The following is a 21,791-nucleotide window of genomic DNA, read 5'->3' on the forward strand; positions in this document are numbered from 1 at the left end:
TTATATATCATTATTTTCAAAATTTTGTAGGAAAGAGCTGAGAAACTAAATCATTAAATCATAAATCATCTTAGAGACTATGGGAAAATTCTATGTAGAGGGTGTCTAGATATACTCTGTTTTGTCCATGTAAGTTATTTGTGTTCACATGGGTCTATCTAAATGTGGCACCCAGGGAGGCATAAATAAATATTTGTAGAATCTTCTACCTCAACCTTTCACCAAAGGAGACTTTGATTCCTATAAGGAGGGGAAGCAGGAGGTGGGAACCAGAAACTGGTCACTCTGCTCTCCTCAGAGAGAGGGAGTACCAGACTAAAATTATATCTACCTGCTGTTTTAAATATTGTTAGACTAGGGGAAATAATTTTCAGATTCAAGGTGTTCTCCTGATTCAATTCCTTAAAAGAGAAGAGGCAAAGGGGCAGGTAATTGGGTCAGTGGATTGAGCACCAGTCCTGGGAATGGGAGGTCCTGAATTCAAATTTGACCTCAGACACTTCCAAGCTGTGTGACCCTGGGCAAATCACTTAACCCCTATTGTCTAGCCCTTACTGCTCTTCTGCCTTGTGTAGCCTATACTCTGTATCAATTCTAAGACAGAAGGTAAGGGTTTAAAAAAATTTCTTTTAAAGAGGAATGCCCCAAGTTTTAGATCCAAGGCTTGACTCCCTTCCCACCAAATACTAGTTCCACAGTGAACACAGGTATGAATAATGAACATATTTATTTATCCAAATCAATAGCAAAACAGAATTCAGAGAAAACATACAATGGAGAATATGTACCAAACAATACACAGAGTAAATAAGGTTTCCCATTGAGAATAAGAAAACTTAGCTCAAACAAGACAGTCTCAATCTGACCCAAGGGGAAATTCTCTCAATCTCCTTTCCTTTCCTGTAGTAATTTGGAAATACGGATAGTGTAGAAGTGCTGCCTCCTCTACATGTTGGCATCTTTCCTTTCTGGAATGTAAAAAGAGTATAAAAAGGAATTTTATCTTCTGTCTTGAGGCTGGAAGCCAGAAGAATATAATCTTTTCTCTCTGAAGCTCTCACCAACTTCACCATTCACAGAAGCAGGCCAGGGACATTAAATAATCAGTCTCTACCATATTGGAGAATCTTACGCCAATAGGTTTTGAACCATCAGTACATGTATATGCTAGCTTGTTCTAACCCTGATTGAACAAGGATTAAAGGTATTTTTCTTTTCTTTTAAAACCCTTACTTTCAGTCTTAGAATCAACATTAAATAAATTGATATTATCCAACACCCAAGGCAGAAGAATTATCAGGACTGGGCAATTGAAGTTAAGTGACTTGCCCAAGGTCACACAGCCAAGTGTCATGCCACATTTGAATCCAGGACCTCCTGTCTCCAGGGCTAAACTCTATTCACTGAGCCACCTAACTGCCCCAATTTTAGGTATTTTTCAACCCAAGTTAGAGATGGATCATTATGCACTAAAAGGTCCTGATTTGAGCATTAGATTAGAGAATGTAGGTGATAGGTAAGAGATTAGAAGAATGAAATCTACTAGCTAAAAGCAACAGTGGAAAATGGCCCTGGATGCTTCAAAAATGCTGAACAGAGAGCCTCCGAAGATAAGAACAACCCCTTCAGACTAATTCCACCAAAGGAATTAACTAATTCCTGGTAAATTTGAAGGACCACTCTGTAACTATTAGAAGCAGATTATGGGAAACAGAATTCTTCTGGTTCCCAGGGAGCTGACTGAGCTTGTTCTTTTGCCTTGTCTAGAGCTTGAGACATCATAGGATTTACAAAGTCAAAGTTCTTTACAAATTTTATGTTGTTTTGTCCTCAGAAATGTAAGAATTAAATTTTAATGGTTTGTCTAAAATATATGAAGATTATAAATAATAATGGTGGTCACCAATTTAAAGTATTATTGCTTAAAGTAGAAATGACTTCAATAGCTTTTATTTACAAAAGAGGTAGAATGAGTGAAAGCAGAGAAATACAAATGGGTAGAGAAGACATTAGCCTGTCTAACTAAATATTGCCCCATGCTCAACTCAGCCAGGACTTGTTGATCTTCAACCAGAATTTAACTCTCTCCAGAAGATAGGAAGGGAAAGCCAGCTATGCACTCACCCAAATTCCCTCCAAGAGGCAGGTCAAGACCATGACTCAAGCTGAAGGTGACTCCTGAGGCTGACTTTCTTCCTTGAGCCTACCTTATTCTTGAAACCAACTCAACAACCCTGAGTGATAGATTAATCTCCTTTAACTCAAGAGAAAAGTTGAGCAGATAGGGGTTAAATACCTTGCTCAGAGTTACACAGCTAGGAAAGTCTGAGATTACAATTTGAACAAGATCTTCTCCACTCTAGGTTTAGCTCTCTTATTACTGCACCACCTGGCTTTAAGCCCCAGAGATGCTCTGTTTAAGGATCTGTTTCAGGATTAAAAGAGGAAATCAAGATGGAGGAGAATACATAGATGGTAATCATGACTGTGAATGTAAACATAGGGATGAAATGGAAATGGATAGCAGAGTGGATTAAAAAACAAAATTCTACCATATGTTATTTACAAGAAACAGATTTGAGGCAGGTAGACACATACAGGGTAAAAGTAAGAGGCTGGAGAAGAATCTATTGGGTTTCAACTGAGTCAAGTACCACATTCTTCACAAAACATTTTCTGGTTCTTCCCACCCAGCTACGTACCTGCAGCCACCAATATGCTCCCTTTCTGAAACTATGTTGTATTTATTTTGCATATGGCCTGTATTTGCCCATTGTTTACCCCCATTAGAATGTAAGCTTCTGGAATTCTTGGACTGCTTAACTTTTGTCTTTCTATCCCCAGAACTTAAAATAGTCTCAGGAGCATTGTAAACCCTTAATAATTATTCCTTGATTTTATATCATTTACTTTGAGAGTAGGTCTCCCTACCCTGCCCTGTCAGGAGAGCATAACAGCTATTTACAGCCAGTATCCCCCTACTGTTATGTTGGGGAGCTTTGACCTTTCCCTTTTCTAGGCCAATTTATCACTCTTTAGTCTTCCTGGTGGCCCCTTGCTCTCAGGGGTTCCCCATAGAGGTGCCAAACTTAGCATGATTATCAGATCACCTTAACAAGCTCTAGCTCAGACCTCCTGAGATCCACTCACCTCAGCCACCTCCACAAGCAGGTATTACAGGTGTTGGCCACCACATCCGGCTGACGATTTACTTTTTTTCTTCTTTACCTTTTTTAAAAATCTTTACCTTCTGTCTTAGAACCAATACTAAGTAAGGCAGAAGAACAGTAAAGACTAGGCAATTGGGGTTAATTGACTTGTCTAGGGCTACACAGCTAGGGAGTGTCTGAGGCCAGATTTAAACCCAGATCCTCCTGACTCTAGGCCTGGCACACTCTGCACTGTGCTACCCAGCTGTCCCTATAGTGATTGGTTTGTGAAAATATTATGGCATAGATAATCTTTCCTTTTATATTGAATAGTGCTTATTTAAAATAAAAGACCTTTCTAGATTAGTAACTTTTTATAATGTAGTTATCACAGATTCAAATTTTCTGTAATAAGCAGCAAATTATAAATAAAAATGTCTGAAGAGAGAACAAGTGATAATTTTTATTAAGAACATTAAACATATCCTACAAATTTGGTTTTATAATCAAAATTTTTCTAGCTGAAATTTCTAAAACATTATTATTACTTTCTCTTCTGAGTGAACATTTTAGAAACTCTTGAAGCATTTTATTCTCATTTCAGTTTCTACAGTTAGTTAACTATATGATATTATGGATTAGAGGAAAACTTTTTGGGAAAGGCAAGGTCCTAAATATCCTAGACAAGTTTTCTAATTGACTCTTGTTAATTTGGCTTATGTTTTTGTATGTCTTCATGTTCTTACTCTCCAGGATGATCTAAGAAGCAAAAAAACGAACAAAAAAAAACAGTCTAGGAAGCTAGGTGGCACAGTGAATAGTAGAATCTGGAGTCAAGAAGTTCTGAGTTCAAATTTAGCTTTGGATACTTGCTTGCTTTGAGATTTTGGGCAAATCACATAACCTGTAACATGTGCCTAAGTTTCCTCATCTATAAAGTGGAGATAACAATAATGCCTACTTCTTAGGATTGTTGTGAGGATAAGAGGGGTAAAATTTGTAAAGTAATTTTCAAACCTTAAAGGGCTACCTATAAAGGCTAACTATTATTTCTGTTTAGCAGTCAGCATTTATTTATGCTATTTTTCTTTATCAAGACACACCGGAAGCTAATATCCTATCAAATTTTGCAAGAGAAAATGCTGAAGCAACAGCTCTAGATGATGAAATTGAGGCTCAGTTAAAAGAATCCATAAATTGTAAGTAATTCTTCAAATGTTCCATGCATTTTTTGACAGGCCAAAATTTTGGGCTAGGAAGTTTGGTTTGACATAATGGGACTTTTAATTATAGCAAAGGAAATACTTATATTCTACAACTATATTGTCTTTCCTAAATGGGATGCTATAACTAGTCTTCCACTATTATTATTATCTGTAATATAACTTAAGTACTCTATTTAGACTTATCTCTTATTTATGTGAAGTTATCTAGAGAAACAGGGGAGCAGAAACAGGTTTCATTTTGCTTCCAAATGAAACTTCCTAACAGAATTTTTTAAAATCAAAAGTCTCATCTTTATAGGTAACACTAATTGGCATGTCTTGTCATCTCAGAAGACCAGCAATTGAACTGACCTAGAATGAAACTAGCTCATCATATAGAGATGGTCATCTTTGGCTATGCCAAGGACAAACTTTGTTGTTGCTTTTTCTGTGTATATTCTCTCTTTTTTTAATGTCGAACATCACAATTACTAATTGATCAATATTTAGTAGCCATCCTTTATCCACTAGGAATGATTAGTTTAACATAATTTTATTTGAGTAGGAAAAAATATTTTAAAGATGTCAGGGGCAAAGCTCTAAACCCACAACTGTAGTGCCTGAAGGGCATGACTGAAAGATTAAATATGACCCATTTCACTCATAGGAAAAAAAAAAAGATGTTGGGGGCAGCTAGGCAGCTCCATGGACTGAGAGCCAGACCTAGAGATGGGAGGTCCTAGGTTCAAATCTAGCCTCAGATATTTTCTAGTTGTGTGACCCTGGGCAAGTCACTTAACCCCTATTGCCTAGCCCTATTGCTCTTCTGCCTTGGAACCAATACACATTGTATTGTATAGTATTGATTCTAAGAAGGAAGATAAGGATTAAGAAAAAAAAAAGTCAGGTCATTTTGTCATAGTTCAGCAGCTATATCAAGAATTCTCCATGAGGGCCAAGAGCATGCTTTTAGAAATGAGGTGGACTCTGTTAATTTTTGTTTCTATGCCTGATTCTATAGGGGCAACCAAAATCATCCTGCCCTTGAATCTCTGTTTCCAAAGTCCTGTTACAGGGGAAATTTTTTTTTTATGTGACCAGTATGCCATACCAAAATTATTACAAAATATTACAAAAAGAAAGCTTGACTATTGTATTTTTCTTCATTAAATTTTCCTTTTTCTCTTTATTTGCCTATTTCCCCTGAGTCTGGTTCTTTCTTATATACAGTCACATGATTGTTTTATACCAGACTGTTCTTGTGTAATAGAGGGTTAGTCTGGTAGTAAAAAGAAGAGAGAAAGAATGGAGACCTCCCTTCTCAAGGCAGGATCCAGGGGAGACAGCTGCTGTATAACCTGGCCAAGGGAGAGGAGAGGGGGGAGTGAGTCTGTAGTTCTCCCCTTCAGCCTCCCCTCAGCTATGGCTGCTCACCCAAACTGCCTCTTGACTTCCCTCTAATACTAGGCTAGATAGAGCTTCCCTTCTCAGAGAGAGAGAGAAGTTACTATCCCCCTCAAGTGGGAACTGTTTCCCCACTCACACTAGAATCGGTCGGGGAAGACAGCAACTTTATTCTAACTTATCAATTGGGGATAACACAGGGAAATGACTTCAGGAGGGATTGTCCCTATTCTAGCTATTCCTTCCTCCCTCCTCAAATTGGGGAACCTGGGCCTTCTCAACCTTGGATGCCCGAGAGATTCAGGCTTCGATGGCCCTGGTCTTGGCTCCACTGGCCACAGTTCAGACCCACGGCACCAGGAACTGTAAGGTGATTTTGTCAGTTGCTTTGTGTCTTCTCCAGCTGGCCACTTCAATTGGGAATTAGTGGGGAAGGGTGGTGTCCAGTTACCAGGAGAAAGATGTAAGACTTTTCTAAGGAGCAAATCTTGACCAGACCTTTTCCTTAGGTTCTCTCAGGATTGAGAGGGCTAACTGCCTCTTCCACAGAATCTCCTCTTCTCTCAAGATTCCAGAATCTCTCCTGGGCCCCTCCCTCATTGTGGCTTAGGCTCCAGCAATTTCCCAGACTATAACTCCAGTTCTTGAGTTTGAAATCTCTAGCACACTTGTCCATCTCTATCTTTATCCATATTGTTTTATCTTATTAGTCTCTAATCTTTCCCAAACTCAAGAACCTATTTCCAATTCTTCCTTCAAGCTTTTCTTAATGGTGCTTCCTCCCACAATTGACAAGCTAATTATCATCCATAGCATTAATATCCATTCTTATAAGAACTTTGTTTCTAGTACCATTTCTAATTTCTTCTTGGCAGAAAGAAAAAAATGGCATTTTAAAAGAAGAGTTTTTTTTTTTTTAAGTAATGTTACAATGTGTTTAAAACATCATTAATTGGTCTGCAGATTCAAATCAATATTTTAATACACTAAATAAATTATCATTTGTCACAATAGTTTATAGGTTAAATTAAGTGGTTCATTAAAATCTCCCTCACTGAAAGTAACAACAAAATTGTGAATGGTTTATTTAGGGTAGCAGTAATTTATAAAAAAGTATTCTGGAGAGAAGATAAAGTTAATATCCAATTGAAAGTGACTATTTTGTTTTTAATGAGCAGTATACACAAAAATGTACTGTAGTGAAATGCTTTGAAATAAAAATATGATCAACTTCAATACTATTAATATTAATATTAGCTTACTATTTCATTTTATATATTATACCATATTAAACCTTATTTTGTTTTCAATTTTGTTGCTAGAAATGATGGAGTGACATATATCTTTTTACTTTTAGTACAGACAATAGTTGATGTGTATACAGTAGAACAATTAAAGGCATTAGCCTTAAAGAACGAGGGAAAAACTTACCCCTTCTATGGCATCCTTTATGCTTACATTTCTACACTGAATATTGATAATGAAACTGTGAAAATAGCACGAAACAGATGGTAAGCAATCAAATTATTTTTAGTAAATGTATTTTTGTCTGAAAACAAAAATGTATTGTTAAAATATATTGGAGTTATAGGAAATACAAATAAATTCTTTGATATTGAAGTAAGTTAGTGAATGCATTTTGAAAAACATTAATAAAATAAGTGTTTACTATTTGCAAAGTACAGCTAAGCTCTGGAAATACAAATAGAGATCATCATATATTTCAAATGTAATTCAGAAAAATACCATATTTGTAATGTCTAGTTAAATTCAAACATTGTCATATATTTCAAAAATCCTATAATCTTAATAATTAATTATTGACAAATTTGTTTATATAGAGTACCATTTAAAAATTTAGCATGTGATTATGGCTTATCATTTCTTGCAGCAGATTTTTAAAAAACTTAATAGAAAATAATGATAATTTCCCAATCTTTATTTCATTAACTATTTTCTCAAAACTTAAACTATAGGATATTTTATGTCTTAGGGTGAAAGCACTTGCCAATAAATGCCAGGTTTTAGAGGGGGAAATGTTATTTAACAATATGCCCATAGATGAAAACAATGGTAAAAATCAAACCTTTGCAAAGACATTTTCTTAATTTGTATTAAAATTAAAGATGGGAAAGTTGTAGTTGCTGTCTTGAGGGAGGGTGTGTGGGTGTGACTTTAAAATTTGCCAAGTTCTTTTTATACTTCAACTCATTTGAGCCACATATTAACTTGTAAGAGTGGTACTTAAGGTATTATTATCCTCATTTTTTTAGTGAATAAAAAGAGTCTCAGAGATATTAGATCACTGGCCCATGGTCTCATTTGATTTTCCTGACTCCAAGTCTAGCATTATATTCACTGTACCATACTACCTCAGTGTCCATAGCAGAGATGACACAAATATTAATCAGCAAGTATTTATTGAATGCTTATATTTTTGTAGGATAACTTTAATGGACAAAAATTTCTGTTGCATAAAAACCAATTAAGCTTCATCCTTGTGTTTAAAAAAAAAATTCAAACCCATACAGAATCTCTGAACATTGTCTTCTTCAGCCTTCACTCAAACTGTAAAGGGAATTCTTGACAATCTACATGGTAAAACAAGAAAGGAATATCCATAGACACAGATGCAGTCATTTTTTTTTAACACTTACCTTCCGGTCTTAGAATGGATACTGTGTATTAGTTCAAAGGCAGATGAGTAGGATAGTTAATGGAGATTAAGGGATATGCTGAGGGTCACACAGCTAGGAAGTGACTGAGGTAAAATTTAAACCCAGGATCTCCCATCTCTGTAGATGCCATAAAATGGAAAGTAGCTAAGCAAATTATGGTAAATGAATGTCCTTTTCTGTAAGAAATAAAGAATATGATTAATCCAGAGAAGCATGGAAGGATCTACATGAACTGCTACAGATTGAAATAAGCAGAGCCAAAGAAAAATATATATGCAATACAAAACTATCATTAAAATGCTTAATTAAATGGTGCAAAATTATAAAGAGCAAGCATAATTCTATAGAAAAACCATGAGAAGACACCCCTATTCCATCTCTTTGTGGCAGAGTGGGAGGTCCACAAGTGTAATACATTAGATTTTCAAACTTTTCAAGATAGCAATCCTTCATACTGATTTTTCCCCCTTCTTTTAAAAAATACTGTTTATGTGAAGGCCCTCTAGAAAAGAGAAGGGAAGAGATATGGGAAAGAAAGTATAGTATATATATATATATATATATATATATATATATATATACATATTTATATATATATATGTAAGACATTTATATATATATAAAACAGTAATAAAAGCTTAATTTAAAAAGAAAAAATCAAGTATATTGAAATTTAAAACTTCATTTAGTTCATATCTTTTGACTACTAAGAAATGCCTCATAATTTTATAGATATTTTTCAATTTCCTACAAATTTTTTATGAGAACTTTATGAGATATACTTAGTACAAAATTTCCCTCCAGTATGTATATGTCTTTTCTTCTGATTCTACTTGTGCAAAAGCTTAAAATATTTTTAGGACTCCATAAAGAAGAGCATCTTGATTACAGAGATTTCAGCCTTTAAGAAGTATTTCAGGGAAATTATTTGATCCCCACAAACAATACCTGTATTGAACTTTAATTTCATTTATTTTTTATGACAATTTCTTAATAGCATCCTTTGACAATGGAAGTTTGAGGCAATATATGTAGTTGAAGCTAAGAGATTAGTTTACTTGAGCATACGGGCAATGATAGCAGCATAATTTGAACTCAAATCTTCCTAATTCCAAGTCTTTGTTTCTCTTGGGTTTTTTCTTATCTATTTCTAATTATTTGTTAATAACTGCCCTTTCTATCTCACAGGATTATAGTAAAGGTCAAATGAAATTGTGAATGTGAACACACTTTAAAAATTGTGAAGTCTTTTAGAAATTAAATAACAGCTAATATGCATCATGTTTTATAGTTTACAAAGCACTTTCCTATTATTATTATTATTATTAGGGTAGGAAATTTCCTGGTAAGAAATGTTCTTCACTTATAAAAATCATCAGCTTGTAGTATTAGAAAGTTGTGTGGGTCAATGAGACATTAAATGACTTGCCCATAGTTATCTAGCCAGTTTGTATCAGAGATGGGGCTTAAAACCAGGTCTTTTTGATTTCTGAGGACAATTCTTACCATACCCCATTACCTCTCATCAATTTTTCTTTTGCTTTCATTCCTATGCCTTTAGGGAAGGAACATGGGGAATGGAAAAATCCACTAAAGCTGCTTTTATTTGTCCTTAAACCTTTCTTTTTGGCTGCAAGAATAAAAAACAAAAAACAAAAACCTTAATGAGAAAGGGATATTGCCCTTACTTGACCTAGACTTTCCCTACTTACTTTCTAGGGGAAAATTACTTTTATATATATTTATAAAATATACTTACTTTTCTCTTAGTTCAGAGCTGAGATAAATCTGGACTTTTTCAATACAAATGTTTATTTTGTTTAGCAAACTAAGAGAAAAGAAAACAAATATAAAAGAACCAATATTGGTGATTTCTTAGCCATATTCTACCAAAGGCCAGCCATAGATTAGCTTGTCTGTTAAAGCTTCCCTTCATATCTCTTAAATTAGAGGGGTAAAAGGAAAGGATTTGCCCACATCGTGGTTAACATAAATAGAGAGGAGCTCAAATTTATATAATCCTTTAGAGTTTAAAAATGTATAGTAGGCTTCTAAAAGCTAGAGATAGAAGGTTCCATCTCTATTTGATCTCTCCTTTTCTTTCTTTATTTTCTTTATTCCTTTTCCTCTCGCTTCTACTCTGTGTTTTTTCCCTAAAAGATCATATTGGAGAAATGTTCAGAGCAAGTTAAAAACACTATGAACAATTAAACATTCTACTTAACTTTGATCATGAGGAGTTTTCAGTGTTGTAATACATATTTCATTATTTCTCTTTTTCTGTCTCTTACAGTTCAGGCTGTGGTTATTTTGTAAGTGAAGCATCTAACACTTGTACATCTCCTTTCTGCAACAAAGATTCTTCTGGACATAAATCTGTATTTCTCAGCTTTGATTTGATGATTGATCTCACTGATCACACAGGTACTCTCCATTCCTGTAGCCTTACAGGAACTGTTGCTGAGGAAACTCTGGGCTTCACGGTAAATATTTTTTTAAATGTTTCTGAATGCTCTAAATTTGAAAAGCAATTGTTCTCTATGTTCTTTCAACGTGGATCAAGAAATCTTTCTAGTTAACACATAAGACATTTAAAAATACATTCATGAATGGGATGGACTATTTTATTTTATTTTTTTAATTCATCTTCCATCTTAGAATCAATACTAATGTATTGGTTTTAATGCATAAGCGCAATAAGAGCTTGGCAATGGAGGTTAAGTGACTTGCCCAGAGCCACACAGCTAGGAAATGTCTGAGGTCATATTTGAACCCAGGATCTTCCATCTCTCTACCTGGTTCATAATCCACTGAGTCACCTAGATGCCCCCAGGATGGCTTATTTTAAACAAACTCTTTTAAAAGTCATATTGGACCACAAATATGTATGTGTATATATATATATATGTGTATATATATATATATATATATATATACACACATACATATTTGGTCCCCCCCCACATATATTATTGGAAATGATCTCATATGTATGTGTATATATTTTTACCTCTATATAATGATCACACTGAACACAGTGGCTTAGGTCTTTGATCAACAAAGAAAATCATGCTTGAGTATAATTCTTAAATAACTGTGGATAAATTATGAGCATGGATGAATTCCACCAATCATAAGGTTTCCATTCACAAAGAAGAGTTTGAAGTACTGATATTACCCTTTTTGAAAAAACAAATAGACCCTAAACAATCACCCTAGAGCAAATATCAATAATATGGAAATAGGTCTTAATCAATGACACATAAAACCCAATGGAATTGTGCATTGGCTATATGAGGAGGGGTAGGAGAAGGGGAGGGAAAGAACATGAATCATGTAACCATGGAAAAATATTCTTAATTAATCAATAAAAAATTATTTTAAAAAGAAAAAGACAAATATGAGTTTCTTACATGGATTCTTTTTTTTTTTATTTAAACCCTTACCTTCCGTCTTGGAGTCAATATTGTGTATTGGCTCTAAGGCAGAAGAGTGGTAAGGGCTACGCAATGGGGGTTAAGAGATTTGCCCAGGGTCACACAGCTGGGAAGTGTCTGAGGGCAGATTTGAACCTAGGACCTCCTGTCTTTAGGCCTAGCTCTCAATCTACTGAGCTACCCAGCTTACCCTCTTACATGGATTCTTGTTAAACATACCTGGCAGATATTTGGGAATAATTAACTAGTATACTCAGGCATGGCTATTCATTTTTTAATGTAAAACCTTCCCATGATATTTTTCAACACATCTTTGTTTCAAATGTTTCTTCCCTATTTAAGGGACTGGTTGCCAGTGAGTCATTTGCTATTCTGGTTCATTACCTTCTTTATCTCTCTTTCCTTACTACTCTTATCAGAAGAACTGGTCAAAGATCAGTACAAATGAAATTCCATTTCCAGTGAATAATTTTAAGACATATCACTCTCATTCAACAGTTTCTATTCTATATATTTAATATGCATTTTTTATCTTTTTTTTAATTAGGTACATGAATTTCTTGCACTAACAGAAGAACAGAAAACAACAATAAAATGGCAATTTCTCTTGGAAAGAAGCAAAATTTATTTAAAAGTTAGTGAATTTCATAGCAATATTTCATGTTACAAATCTAAATAAGTTTTCATAAGACATTCCTCTTGAAGGAAGCAACTTTGTGTAAATCTTCATATGTAGACAGAATAAATCAAGGAATTGATTGTTTTAATATTTCCTGATACCCAGAGGTACAGAACTATGCATGTGCTAGACCACAAATGGAAGGATAGTATTTTCCACCAACCTAAAGAAAATAAATAGATCAACAAAGAAAACATCTTAACTCCCCAAGCATCTTAACCTTTGGTAAAGTAAATAATTAACAGACACATGTTCAAATCAGCCAAGCTAAAATCCTTCACCTCTTGCTTATATAATAACACTCAGATCCTAGCTGTCACTGAAGCTATATGGCATTAGATACCTCAGCCAGCAGTCCTAGGGAACAGAGCCAGATACTAACTCTTCCCTTGAGTCTCTGGTATATATCTTTAATAAATTCTGAGTTATCTCATGTTGCCCTTGAGCCCAGGGTCCCCTATCAGAACAACCAATAACCATTTAGTAAATTCACACTACAAACTGCATCTTTCTCTGGTATATTTCTAGCAATATTTCCCATAAGGCTTAGAGGATTACTTTTGTTTCAAATGTCTCACAATAATCTGACATTAAATGATCTTAAACAGCTGTCTGTACATTAAAAATAAAGAGCATTCAATTCTCACCTGAGTATTTTCTGTCATAGTCTGATTCCCAAAACAAACAGGGAATTACATAAGGGAAAATTCATGCTTTTTAAGTCTGTGTTACACACAAATAGAAAAAGAACCAATAAATATAAGATGAACCCATTTTAAAACAATAGTATATTTTGTCTTGCTATCATATGTTTTAAAAAAAATACTGATATAATTTCCTTGATACAGGAACTGTTTCAAATTTGACTGTTTCATATCTTAAAAGGGATGGTATTTTTAATACTTAATACAGTGTTCTGCATATAGAGCTTAATAAATGTTGAGTTCAATTAAATAGTCCTCATTTCCCAAAGCAGTCTCCCCCCAAAAAAATTTTGGATAGAGCCCATTTTTAGTCTGGCAAATAGTAGGTGCTTAATAAATGTTTATTGACCAGGACCTCTTCCTCTTGATTATCCCCTACCTTCCTTCTCTCACAACCTTCACTTGTACACTAATCTTTCTCTTGAGCTTCTGTACCACATGCCTACTTAACATTTCTATTTCTACTTGCAACGTCCTTTCAGATACCTTTCAGAACCATCCTTTCAGCTTCACAAATCTGGTGTCCTCTACAGCTCTGCCCTTTTTCTCATCACCATATCCAGTCAGTTTCTAATTCTAATCAACTCTCTCTCTACAGTGTCTTTTGCATCCATTCTCTTTTTACTACTCTTACAATTAGCACTTTAGTTCAGGCCCCCATCACCTCTAAGCTGGACCACCACAAAAGTCTCCAGTTTCTCCCCTTTACAATCCAATCCATCCTCCACATAGTTGCCAAAAGAATCTTCCCAAAGCATGGGTATGAATACGCCACTTCCCTGCTTGAAAGCTTCAACAACTTCCTATTACCTTGAGGACAAAGTACAAGCTCTTCAGCTTAGTATTTAAAGCCTTTCCTAGCCTGGCTCTAGGCTGTCTAGAATTGTTTCACATTACTCATCTTTATGTGTTCTATGCTCTAGCCAAACTAATTTCCTTAATGTTTCCTGCATTTTTCATTCTATATCTTGCCTCTGAGTCCTTGCATGGGCAGTTCCCCTACGACTGGAAGGTGCCCCTTCTCACTCCCATCTTTTAGAATCTTATAGCTTCAAAACTATTGGAGTCAGATGGATGCAGATCAGAGCATACTATCTTCCACATCAGTGTATTTATGGTTTTGTTTTGGGGTTTTAGTAATGAGTGTGCTCTTACAACAATGACCGATATGGAAGTATGTTTTACATGATGATAAAAATTAAATTGAAATTTTAAAGAATACTTAGCTTCCTTTAAAGTATCATTTCAGATGCCACAACCTTTAGTAAAGCATTCCCAGTCTCCCTAGTTTTTATAGGCCTTTTCCACCTCAAAAACTCTTTTTGGAAAGGATTGTTTTTAATTTTGTCTTCATACCCCCAGAATCTAGCATAGTGATTGATCTTTATTGAATGCAATGGTTGTACTCTGAGGTACCTTAAAAGGGATGTAAATTTAAATCATTCAAAATACATGCTGGTTATTATAGGTGTGTGGGTTTAAGCTAAGTACCTAGTTATGACCTTCTTCATGTTTTTATTAAGAATTATATTTAATTTAATTTTCTTTTTAAACGTTTTATTTATGCTTTTTGTTTTTTTATTAGTCTTTTCCACTTTACTCCTATCCCCCACTCAGTGAGATTACTCTTGTAAGGAAGGGAAAGAAATTGTTTAGCAGAACTCATACATCACCCCGATATGACAATACATACAACATTCCACACAAACAGTCCTCAGGCTCATCAAACTTAAAGAGATGTGTTTCCTCACCTCTTATCCAGGGTCAAGATTGGTCATTATAATTATAGGTGTTCCTTTATTGTTTCAGTGGCTATGTATAATTGTGTTCAGTTTTAGATTTAGTAAGGGGAGTCAAATGTCTTTGAGATCTGTGTTTGCACTGTAGTGCAAATTTATACTAATGCTTATAAACAAAGCTTATGTTACAATAATAAAAGGTAATCAAATATTTTTTTTCCTCCCATACAGTTTCTGCTATCTCCCAAGGCTAGAGGTGGCCTGAGAACTTATGTGCTTTCCTGTAAGCTTGCTGATCCTATTGAAGCTAGTAGGAACTTATCTGGAAAAAGTAATAAACTTGAAAATCTGGAAAGCCGTTATTAATTCTAACTACTTTGAAAAAGGGATATGTCCTTTCAAAAATAAACAATATTTAAATTGTACTTTGTTCAAATATTATATCTTATTGTTGCTGTAAATTCTTGTAACATTTCCTCCCTATAGATTAAGCTCCCTATTTAAGGCCAGTTTGGGCAGGATTGCAAAGAGAGCTGTGGGAAAGTGGCCACTGCGCTATAATTCTCTAAAACACTGTCTGCTGGTATAATTAACATATTTCTTCCAAAGCGAATATTCACAAATCTGGAAAATGTTCATCAAGATTAATAAACTTTATTGATCTTTCTACTAGAAATTTGTGAATTCATTTCCTTACCCACTTTGTGCTTCCCATATCCTCTCCCACCATCCTCATTCCTTCATCTCTCCAGGAGAAAAACTTTAACACTCAAAAATCTTATTTCACAGCAGAAGGGATATGGCTCTCTAAAGTAGAAAAATATTTATCTGTGACATGTAAAGAGAACTAAGAGAACTGTTAATTTTAGAATGAAGTAGAAGTAGTCCATGGATAGTATGGTACAAGTGGTTTGTCAGTACCTGGGGTGAGCAGGGGAGGAGAATCTACATTCTATGATGGCAAAACAGCATCATCCACATTTTGCTAAAGGCTTGATGACTTGCAGATTTACATTTAAGAGTCTGAGTCACCTGGGAGGAGATTGGCTTCAAAAGTTTTACTAGTTTGGAGTAGTGCTATAATCCCAGGAGCTTTGAAGGTTTTGGAAATTCCCAAGGATATTAAATTATGAGCATCTCTTAACTCAATTTTGTTCTTACCTGCACCATAGAAGTTGATCATTTATAAACTGAGCAACACATAGCCCTTGAATACCACTGTACAGATCTCAAACTTGGAAGATCAAATACTACAATCAACATTGTTCTAATCTGTAAGAATTTTGTCAAAGTTATTAACTTCATCATCAGGACTGAAAGCAAAAAGTAAGTGAAAACCCTTTATAATCCTAGTGTTAGGAGGTAAAACTTGAAATCCATTTCTCAGCAAGACCATGCTTTATCATACTTTTGTAGTATGTCATATTTGAGGGGATGTGATTTGCTCCAAATTTGAGAAATAAGAAGCCATATTAGTAAATAATCTTTTCAATATGGCACAATGTAGACAACCTGGATTTGGAGTCAAAAGATTAAGATTCAACTTACTTGTGTGACCATAGTCAAGTCTCTAAACAATGGTGTTTTTTTCGTCTTTAAAATGAATATAATGGGGGGGGAGGGGAAGCAAGGTGGCTCAGTGGATTGAGAGCCAGTCTCAGAGATGATAAGTCCTGGGTTCAAATGTGACCTCACACATTTCCTAGTTGTGTGACCCTGGGCAAGTCACTTAAACTCCATTGCCTGGCCCTAGCCACTCTTCTCTGCCTTGGAACCTTGGAATAGTATTGATTCCAATACAGAAGGTAAGAGTTTTTAAAAAAATAAAATAAATATAGTAATACTTGTATTAATGATCCTAAAGGGTTGCAAACCCTGCAACAAGGAAATAGTTTGCAAATCTTAAACCTCTCTATATAGCTTTATTATTTTTGTCATAATAAATTTATGTCCTGGTGGAACTGCATGAACTAGTCTACCAATATACTAAAGAAGGCCCAGAACTGCCACCCTTTTGCTAGAATGGTCTTAGTCCCTAGGAATCCATGAGATCATAGATTTAGAGCTAGAAGGACTTTAGAGATCATCTCAAACTGAGGCCCCAAATAATAGACTTATCCAAGGTTACACAGATGTAAGTTCCCTTCAGAGGGTGGCAATTCATTTCTTAGTGTCTGCTTTGTGGTTTCTATGATCCTTCTTACTGTATTTAAAGAGATATATTTGCTTCTTAAGAATTTTTTAACTGCAAGTCAGCTTTCCTCACTTTGGGGGAATATAAATGAATTCATATTGTTGTGAGAAAATATATTCATGCATACCCACATTTACATATAAATCTATATTAATAATTAAGAAATTATGGATATTAGAAACTTATTCTCCCTTTCCTATAGAATCTGAATAAGCATTCCTACCCTTATGGGGAAAAGTCATAAGCACCTCATAAGACCTTTGAACTTCACCTGAGAAATCCAGTGCCATTCTTTTGACATAAGACAGAAGAATTTGAGCAGAAGAATTATTTGAGAATGGCCACCTGGGCCCAAAGGAGCCCCATTACAACAGAAATTATATGTAATGGGAACCAATAAAGGGATGGCTTTGCCATCCAAAGGCAGAAGTCCTTCAGCACTGAGCTCTATATAGCTGTCATGGGAGGTCAGCGACACTCATGATCCATTCCCTCTCAGGTTTAGACGAGATCTTTCACATACCCCTTGTTAGCCAATCGAGCAAATGGGAAACAAACATTCCAGTCCCAAGCTCCTGACCCCTTCAACCAATTACTTCAATCAAAGATCCCAAAGTATGGATTTGGAGGCAGAGGTGAAAGAGAGTCTCGCTCCTCACCACTCTTCTGGAGCTCATGAAAAGGAGGAGGCATCTCTGACACATGACGAAGACGCCGCCTTTTCTAGTTAAGAAAGAAAGAAAGCAAGCTGAGAGTCCATTTTTGCCCTTTCTCTGCCATCACCTCCATCTTGATAGATCTGGAGGGCTGCAGTATTTTAATTTTATCTTGTCTTCCTTAAACCTCAGGTGGCCACACAGAATATCTTTAAATAAATCTCTTTTGGACATTTAAGACTTACATGTGAATTTCTTCCTTTTGACCTTTCCATATTAAGTTACCACATCATCATGCATTTGGAAAGGCCGTTTCTGCCAAATGTGGCCACTCAGAGAGCCCTCAGCTGCATTTTGAATGGCTCTGATTTAATGCATTACAAGTTTAAGATCCAGAATTCAAAGCAAGGTCATCCCCTACATACTCTGCACCATGCTGACTCTGCATTTAGCATTAAAAACTTCCTAACATATGATTCTAGAGGACCAAGAGGAATTAGTGCTAGAAAGTCTAGATATGACTCCAAAATCATTTTATTGGGTCACAGTAGCTGTTTTTTATAATACTGCTATTCTGCTAATAAACGGATAATTTCAAGTGAATGGAACTCAGATATAAATTTATTCCCAATGTGAAAGTCCTATTCTCGCCAGCCTAATCTTTTACTATCTAAAAGAAAAATATTTCCCTTATCTTTAGGCCTACCATTCCTCCTTTCTCCATTTCCAGTAAGATTTCTGTATTGCTGGCCCAGTTTCATGTCACATATTGTTCTACTATTTTTTATACTTGAGATAAAACAAGTTTACTTTTGAACTTCCCCTAACGTTATAGTAATACTTTTCCATTGGCCAAATTTTCAGTAAGATAGTCTTTCTTAAATTGTTTTGCTAAGTATTCCAGTACAATGCCTGATAGCTATATTAGGCTGAATAAATATTTTAATATGCCTTTATCTAGGCTTGATAAATGATTAACAACATTGGATGTAACATCTTAAACTATTCCATTTTAATTCTGGCTTTATCCAGTTTACTAACAACTTCATCTGGTGTCTAATCAGCCAGTCTGAAAACCTTTGAGTTATTTCTTCCTAGTCTCTTTTCTCTTATAGCAAGTCAGGGCTAGACAATTGGGGTTAAGTGACTTGCCCAGGGTCACACAGTTAGGAATTATCTAAGGTCAAATTTGAACCCAGGACCTACCATCTCCAGGTCTGGCTCTCTATCCACTGAGCCACCTAGCTGCCCCCTCTTACCATTGCTTTTTTTTTTTTTAATTTAAATCCTCACCTTCTGTCTTAGAGTCAATACTGTGTATTGACTCCAAGGCAGAAGAGTGGTAAGGGCTAGGCAATGGGGGTTAAGTGACTTGCCCAGGGTCACACAGCTGGGAAGTGTCTGAGGTCAGATTTGAACCTAGGATCTCCCATCTTTAGGCCTGGCTTTCCATCCATGGAGCCACCCAGCTGCCCCTCCTACCATTGCTTCTTAACAAATTTTTCCATCCCCACTCTTGTTCTCCTTCAACCCATTCTTTGAATGACTGCTAGAATACTCCTTTCTCATGTATAGATGTGGTCATGTAATTATTTCACAGACCAAAAATCTTTAATGGGCAACAGGTTCCTAACCTCTATCATGTAAGGTCTAATTGCTTGGCCAGGTAAATGGTCTCCATGATCTGGCACCAGTCTCCCTTTTCAGTCTTACATTACTTCCCTCCATACACTTCGTGCTTCAGCTGGACTGTACTTTTCTTTGTCCCTTTCCCATTCTTGCTCCTGATCTACCCCCTGTGCTATCTTGTTTTCTTTTCCAAGGTTTTATTGCTATTTTCTATTCTTTCATCACTCTCACATCCCCAAATTTCCATCCTGCAGAGAACCTTTCCTGGTAACAAATAAGCATAGTCAAGCAAGAGAAGTCCTAACAGTGGACATATCTGGGGGGGGGGGGGGGGAATCTCCATCTCTTTTACCCTGCAAGCTCTTCCCTGCCTGCTTTGGCTCTATTTCTTATACCTGAAATGTCCTCTCTCTGCCTCCTTGCAGCTGGAGTCCCTCATTTAAAGGGATTCCCGTACATGCTCCCTCCTCCACTCTGGGTCCTTAGACACCCCCTTTGGAAATTCCCTTCATCAAGAGACTTCATTGTTTTGCACTTTTGTAACAGCACATAAAATTACATCTCAAAGTCATCTCTGACTTCACCTCCTTGAAAGAACTAAGCCTTACTTAAACTCGGTATACATTTCCTCCAGCCCATCCCAGGCAGCTCTGCTGTATTGTGGAGACAATAGCAGTGATGGCTTCTGTGCCCCAGTAGTGCCACTGCTAAACTTCTAAAACGAAAGCAACAACAATCACGTCATTGGCTTTTGCTACCAAAGGAAGGAGAGTAAGAAGAAAGAAAAGAAAGGCTTTAAGACTGGCTGATTAGACTCCAGATTAAGTTCAGTTCGTAAACTAGATAAAGTCAATATTAAAATGGAGTGGTTTAAGATGGCACGTCCAATGCTGTTCATCATATATCAAGGCTAGAAAAGGGCACGTTGTGTCTGCGCATGAGAGTCAATTAGTAAACACTGAATTCTGTCCATGATTCAATCCCTTAATACTTCGAAAGCATTCCTCATGAAAAGCCACAATAGCGACCTAAGATCATGTTCAATTTCAGCAAATATTTATTAAGCTTCTATTATGTGCCAGGAACTGTACTCGATTCTAGAAGTCAAAAAAGAACCAAAATGAGCTCCATAAGAGTAAGGATTGGGGGCAGCTGGGTAGCTCAGTGGATTGAGAGCCAGGCCTAGAGATGGGAGGTCCTAGGTTCAAATCTGGCCTCAGCCACTTCCTAGCTGTGTGACCCTGGGCAAGTCACTTAACCCCCATTGCTAGCCCTTACCACTCTTCTGCATTGGAGCCAATGCACAGTATTGACTCCACAACAGAAGGTAAGAGTTTTAAAAATAAAATAAATAAAAAATAAAAAAAGAGTAGGGATTGCCTTTTGCCTTTCTTTGCCTGCCCAGTGCTTTAGCACAGTGCCTGGCACGTAGGAGATGCTTAATCAATGCTTATCAGCTGACTGAATAAAACAATCTCTGCCCTCACAGAACTTATATTCTCCAAAAGTGAAACAGTATATAATAGTAGGACCTCGTGTTAGGCAAACTCAACCCATGTGGATTTTGGCATACGGGATTGGAAATAGAAAAAAATAGAGGCAGAAAATTACATACATTTTTAAAATTAGGCACGAAATCATCAGCATTTTCGCAAGTGGTGTGAAGTTCCGCAGAATTTCGCTCCATCGTGTTCACGCTTGCTCTGAGAAGTGTTATTGTGAGTCATTGCATTGTTTTGCGCCAAACATGAGCTCCCATTTCAGTTGCTGTCTGGAGTTCTTGCTTATAACAAGCCATGCTTGTGTCCGGGCAGTGCTTCTCTCTAGTGCTATTATTCATAATGGCCCCCACCGAACCCCAAGTCAGAAAATGCCTATCTATGTTCACATAAGAAATACTGACTAAATAGTGACGTTCACTCTTGGGTGTGATTTTCGGCATCTACAAAAGGCCCCATAAGATGAGATCCTCGTGTACATACAGACAAGGAAGCCCCAAATACGTAGTCAGCTTGGTCTTAACCCTTAGTATGAAAAGACGGATTGGTTCCGCTCTACGAGGGAAGAATTCGCGCAGCGGGACGTGAATTTTGTTTGTTCGTGATTTTGCCCTTGAAAGAACATTTAAAAAGCCCACAGAAAACTGAGTTGATGATCATTCACAAACTGTAAACCTTCCGGTCTCCACTTCTGTTAGCAAACTTCCGGTCTCGTTCTGTAGTACAAGAGGCGCTGTGGGCTTGAGGAGGCTGGTCTGTCCCTCTCTTGTCCTCCTCTTCCACTACGGCGGAAGAGCCTCCAAACCTGGGGTTGTGGG

General features: G+C 36.3%; 1 protein-coding gene across 1 annotated transcript in view; it reads left to right on the forward strand.

Moving 5' to 3' along the window:
• MEIOB (meiosis specific with OB-fold) overlaps positions 1 to 15,664 on the forward strand; it is a 60,141-nt gene extending 44,477 nt beyond the window's left edge. The window contains exons 10-14 of the mRNA XM_001365539.4: positions 4,247 to 4,348; positions 7,116 to 7,269; positions 10,730 to 10,919; positions 12,421 to 12,507; positions 15,227 to 15,664. Coding sequence (XP_001365576.2) covers positions 4,247 to 4,348; positions 7,116 to 7,269; positions 10,730 to 10,919; positions 12,421 to 12,507; positions 15,227 to 15,361 — 668 coding nt within the window. The 3' untranslated portion in view covers positions 15,362 to 15,664. The remainder of the gene's footprint in view (positions 1 to 4,246; positions 4,349 to 7,115; positions 7,270 to 10,729; positions 10,920 to 12,420; positions 12,508 to 15,226) is intronic.
• The last annotated feature ends 6,127 nt before the right edge of the window (positions 15,665 to 21,791 follow it).

This window comes from Monodelphis domestica, chromosome 7 (genome assembly GCF_027887165.1).
Source record: "Monodelphis domestica isolate mMonDom1 chromosome 7, mMonDom1.pri, whole genome shotgun sequence".
Classification (NCBI taxonomy): Eukaryota; Metazoa; Chordata; class Mammalia; order Didelphimorphia; family Didelphidae; genus Monodelphis; species Monodelphis domestica.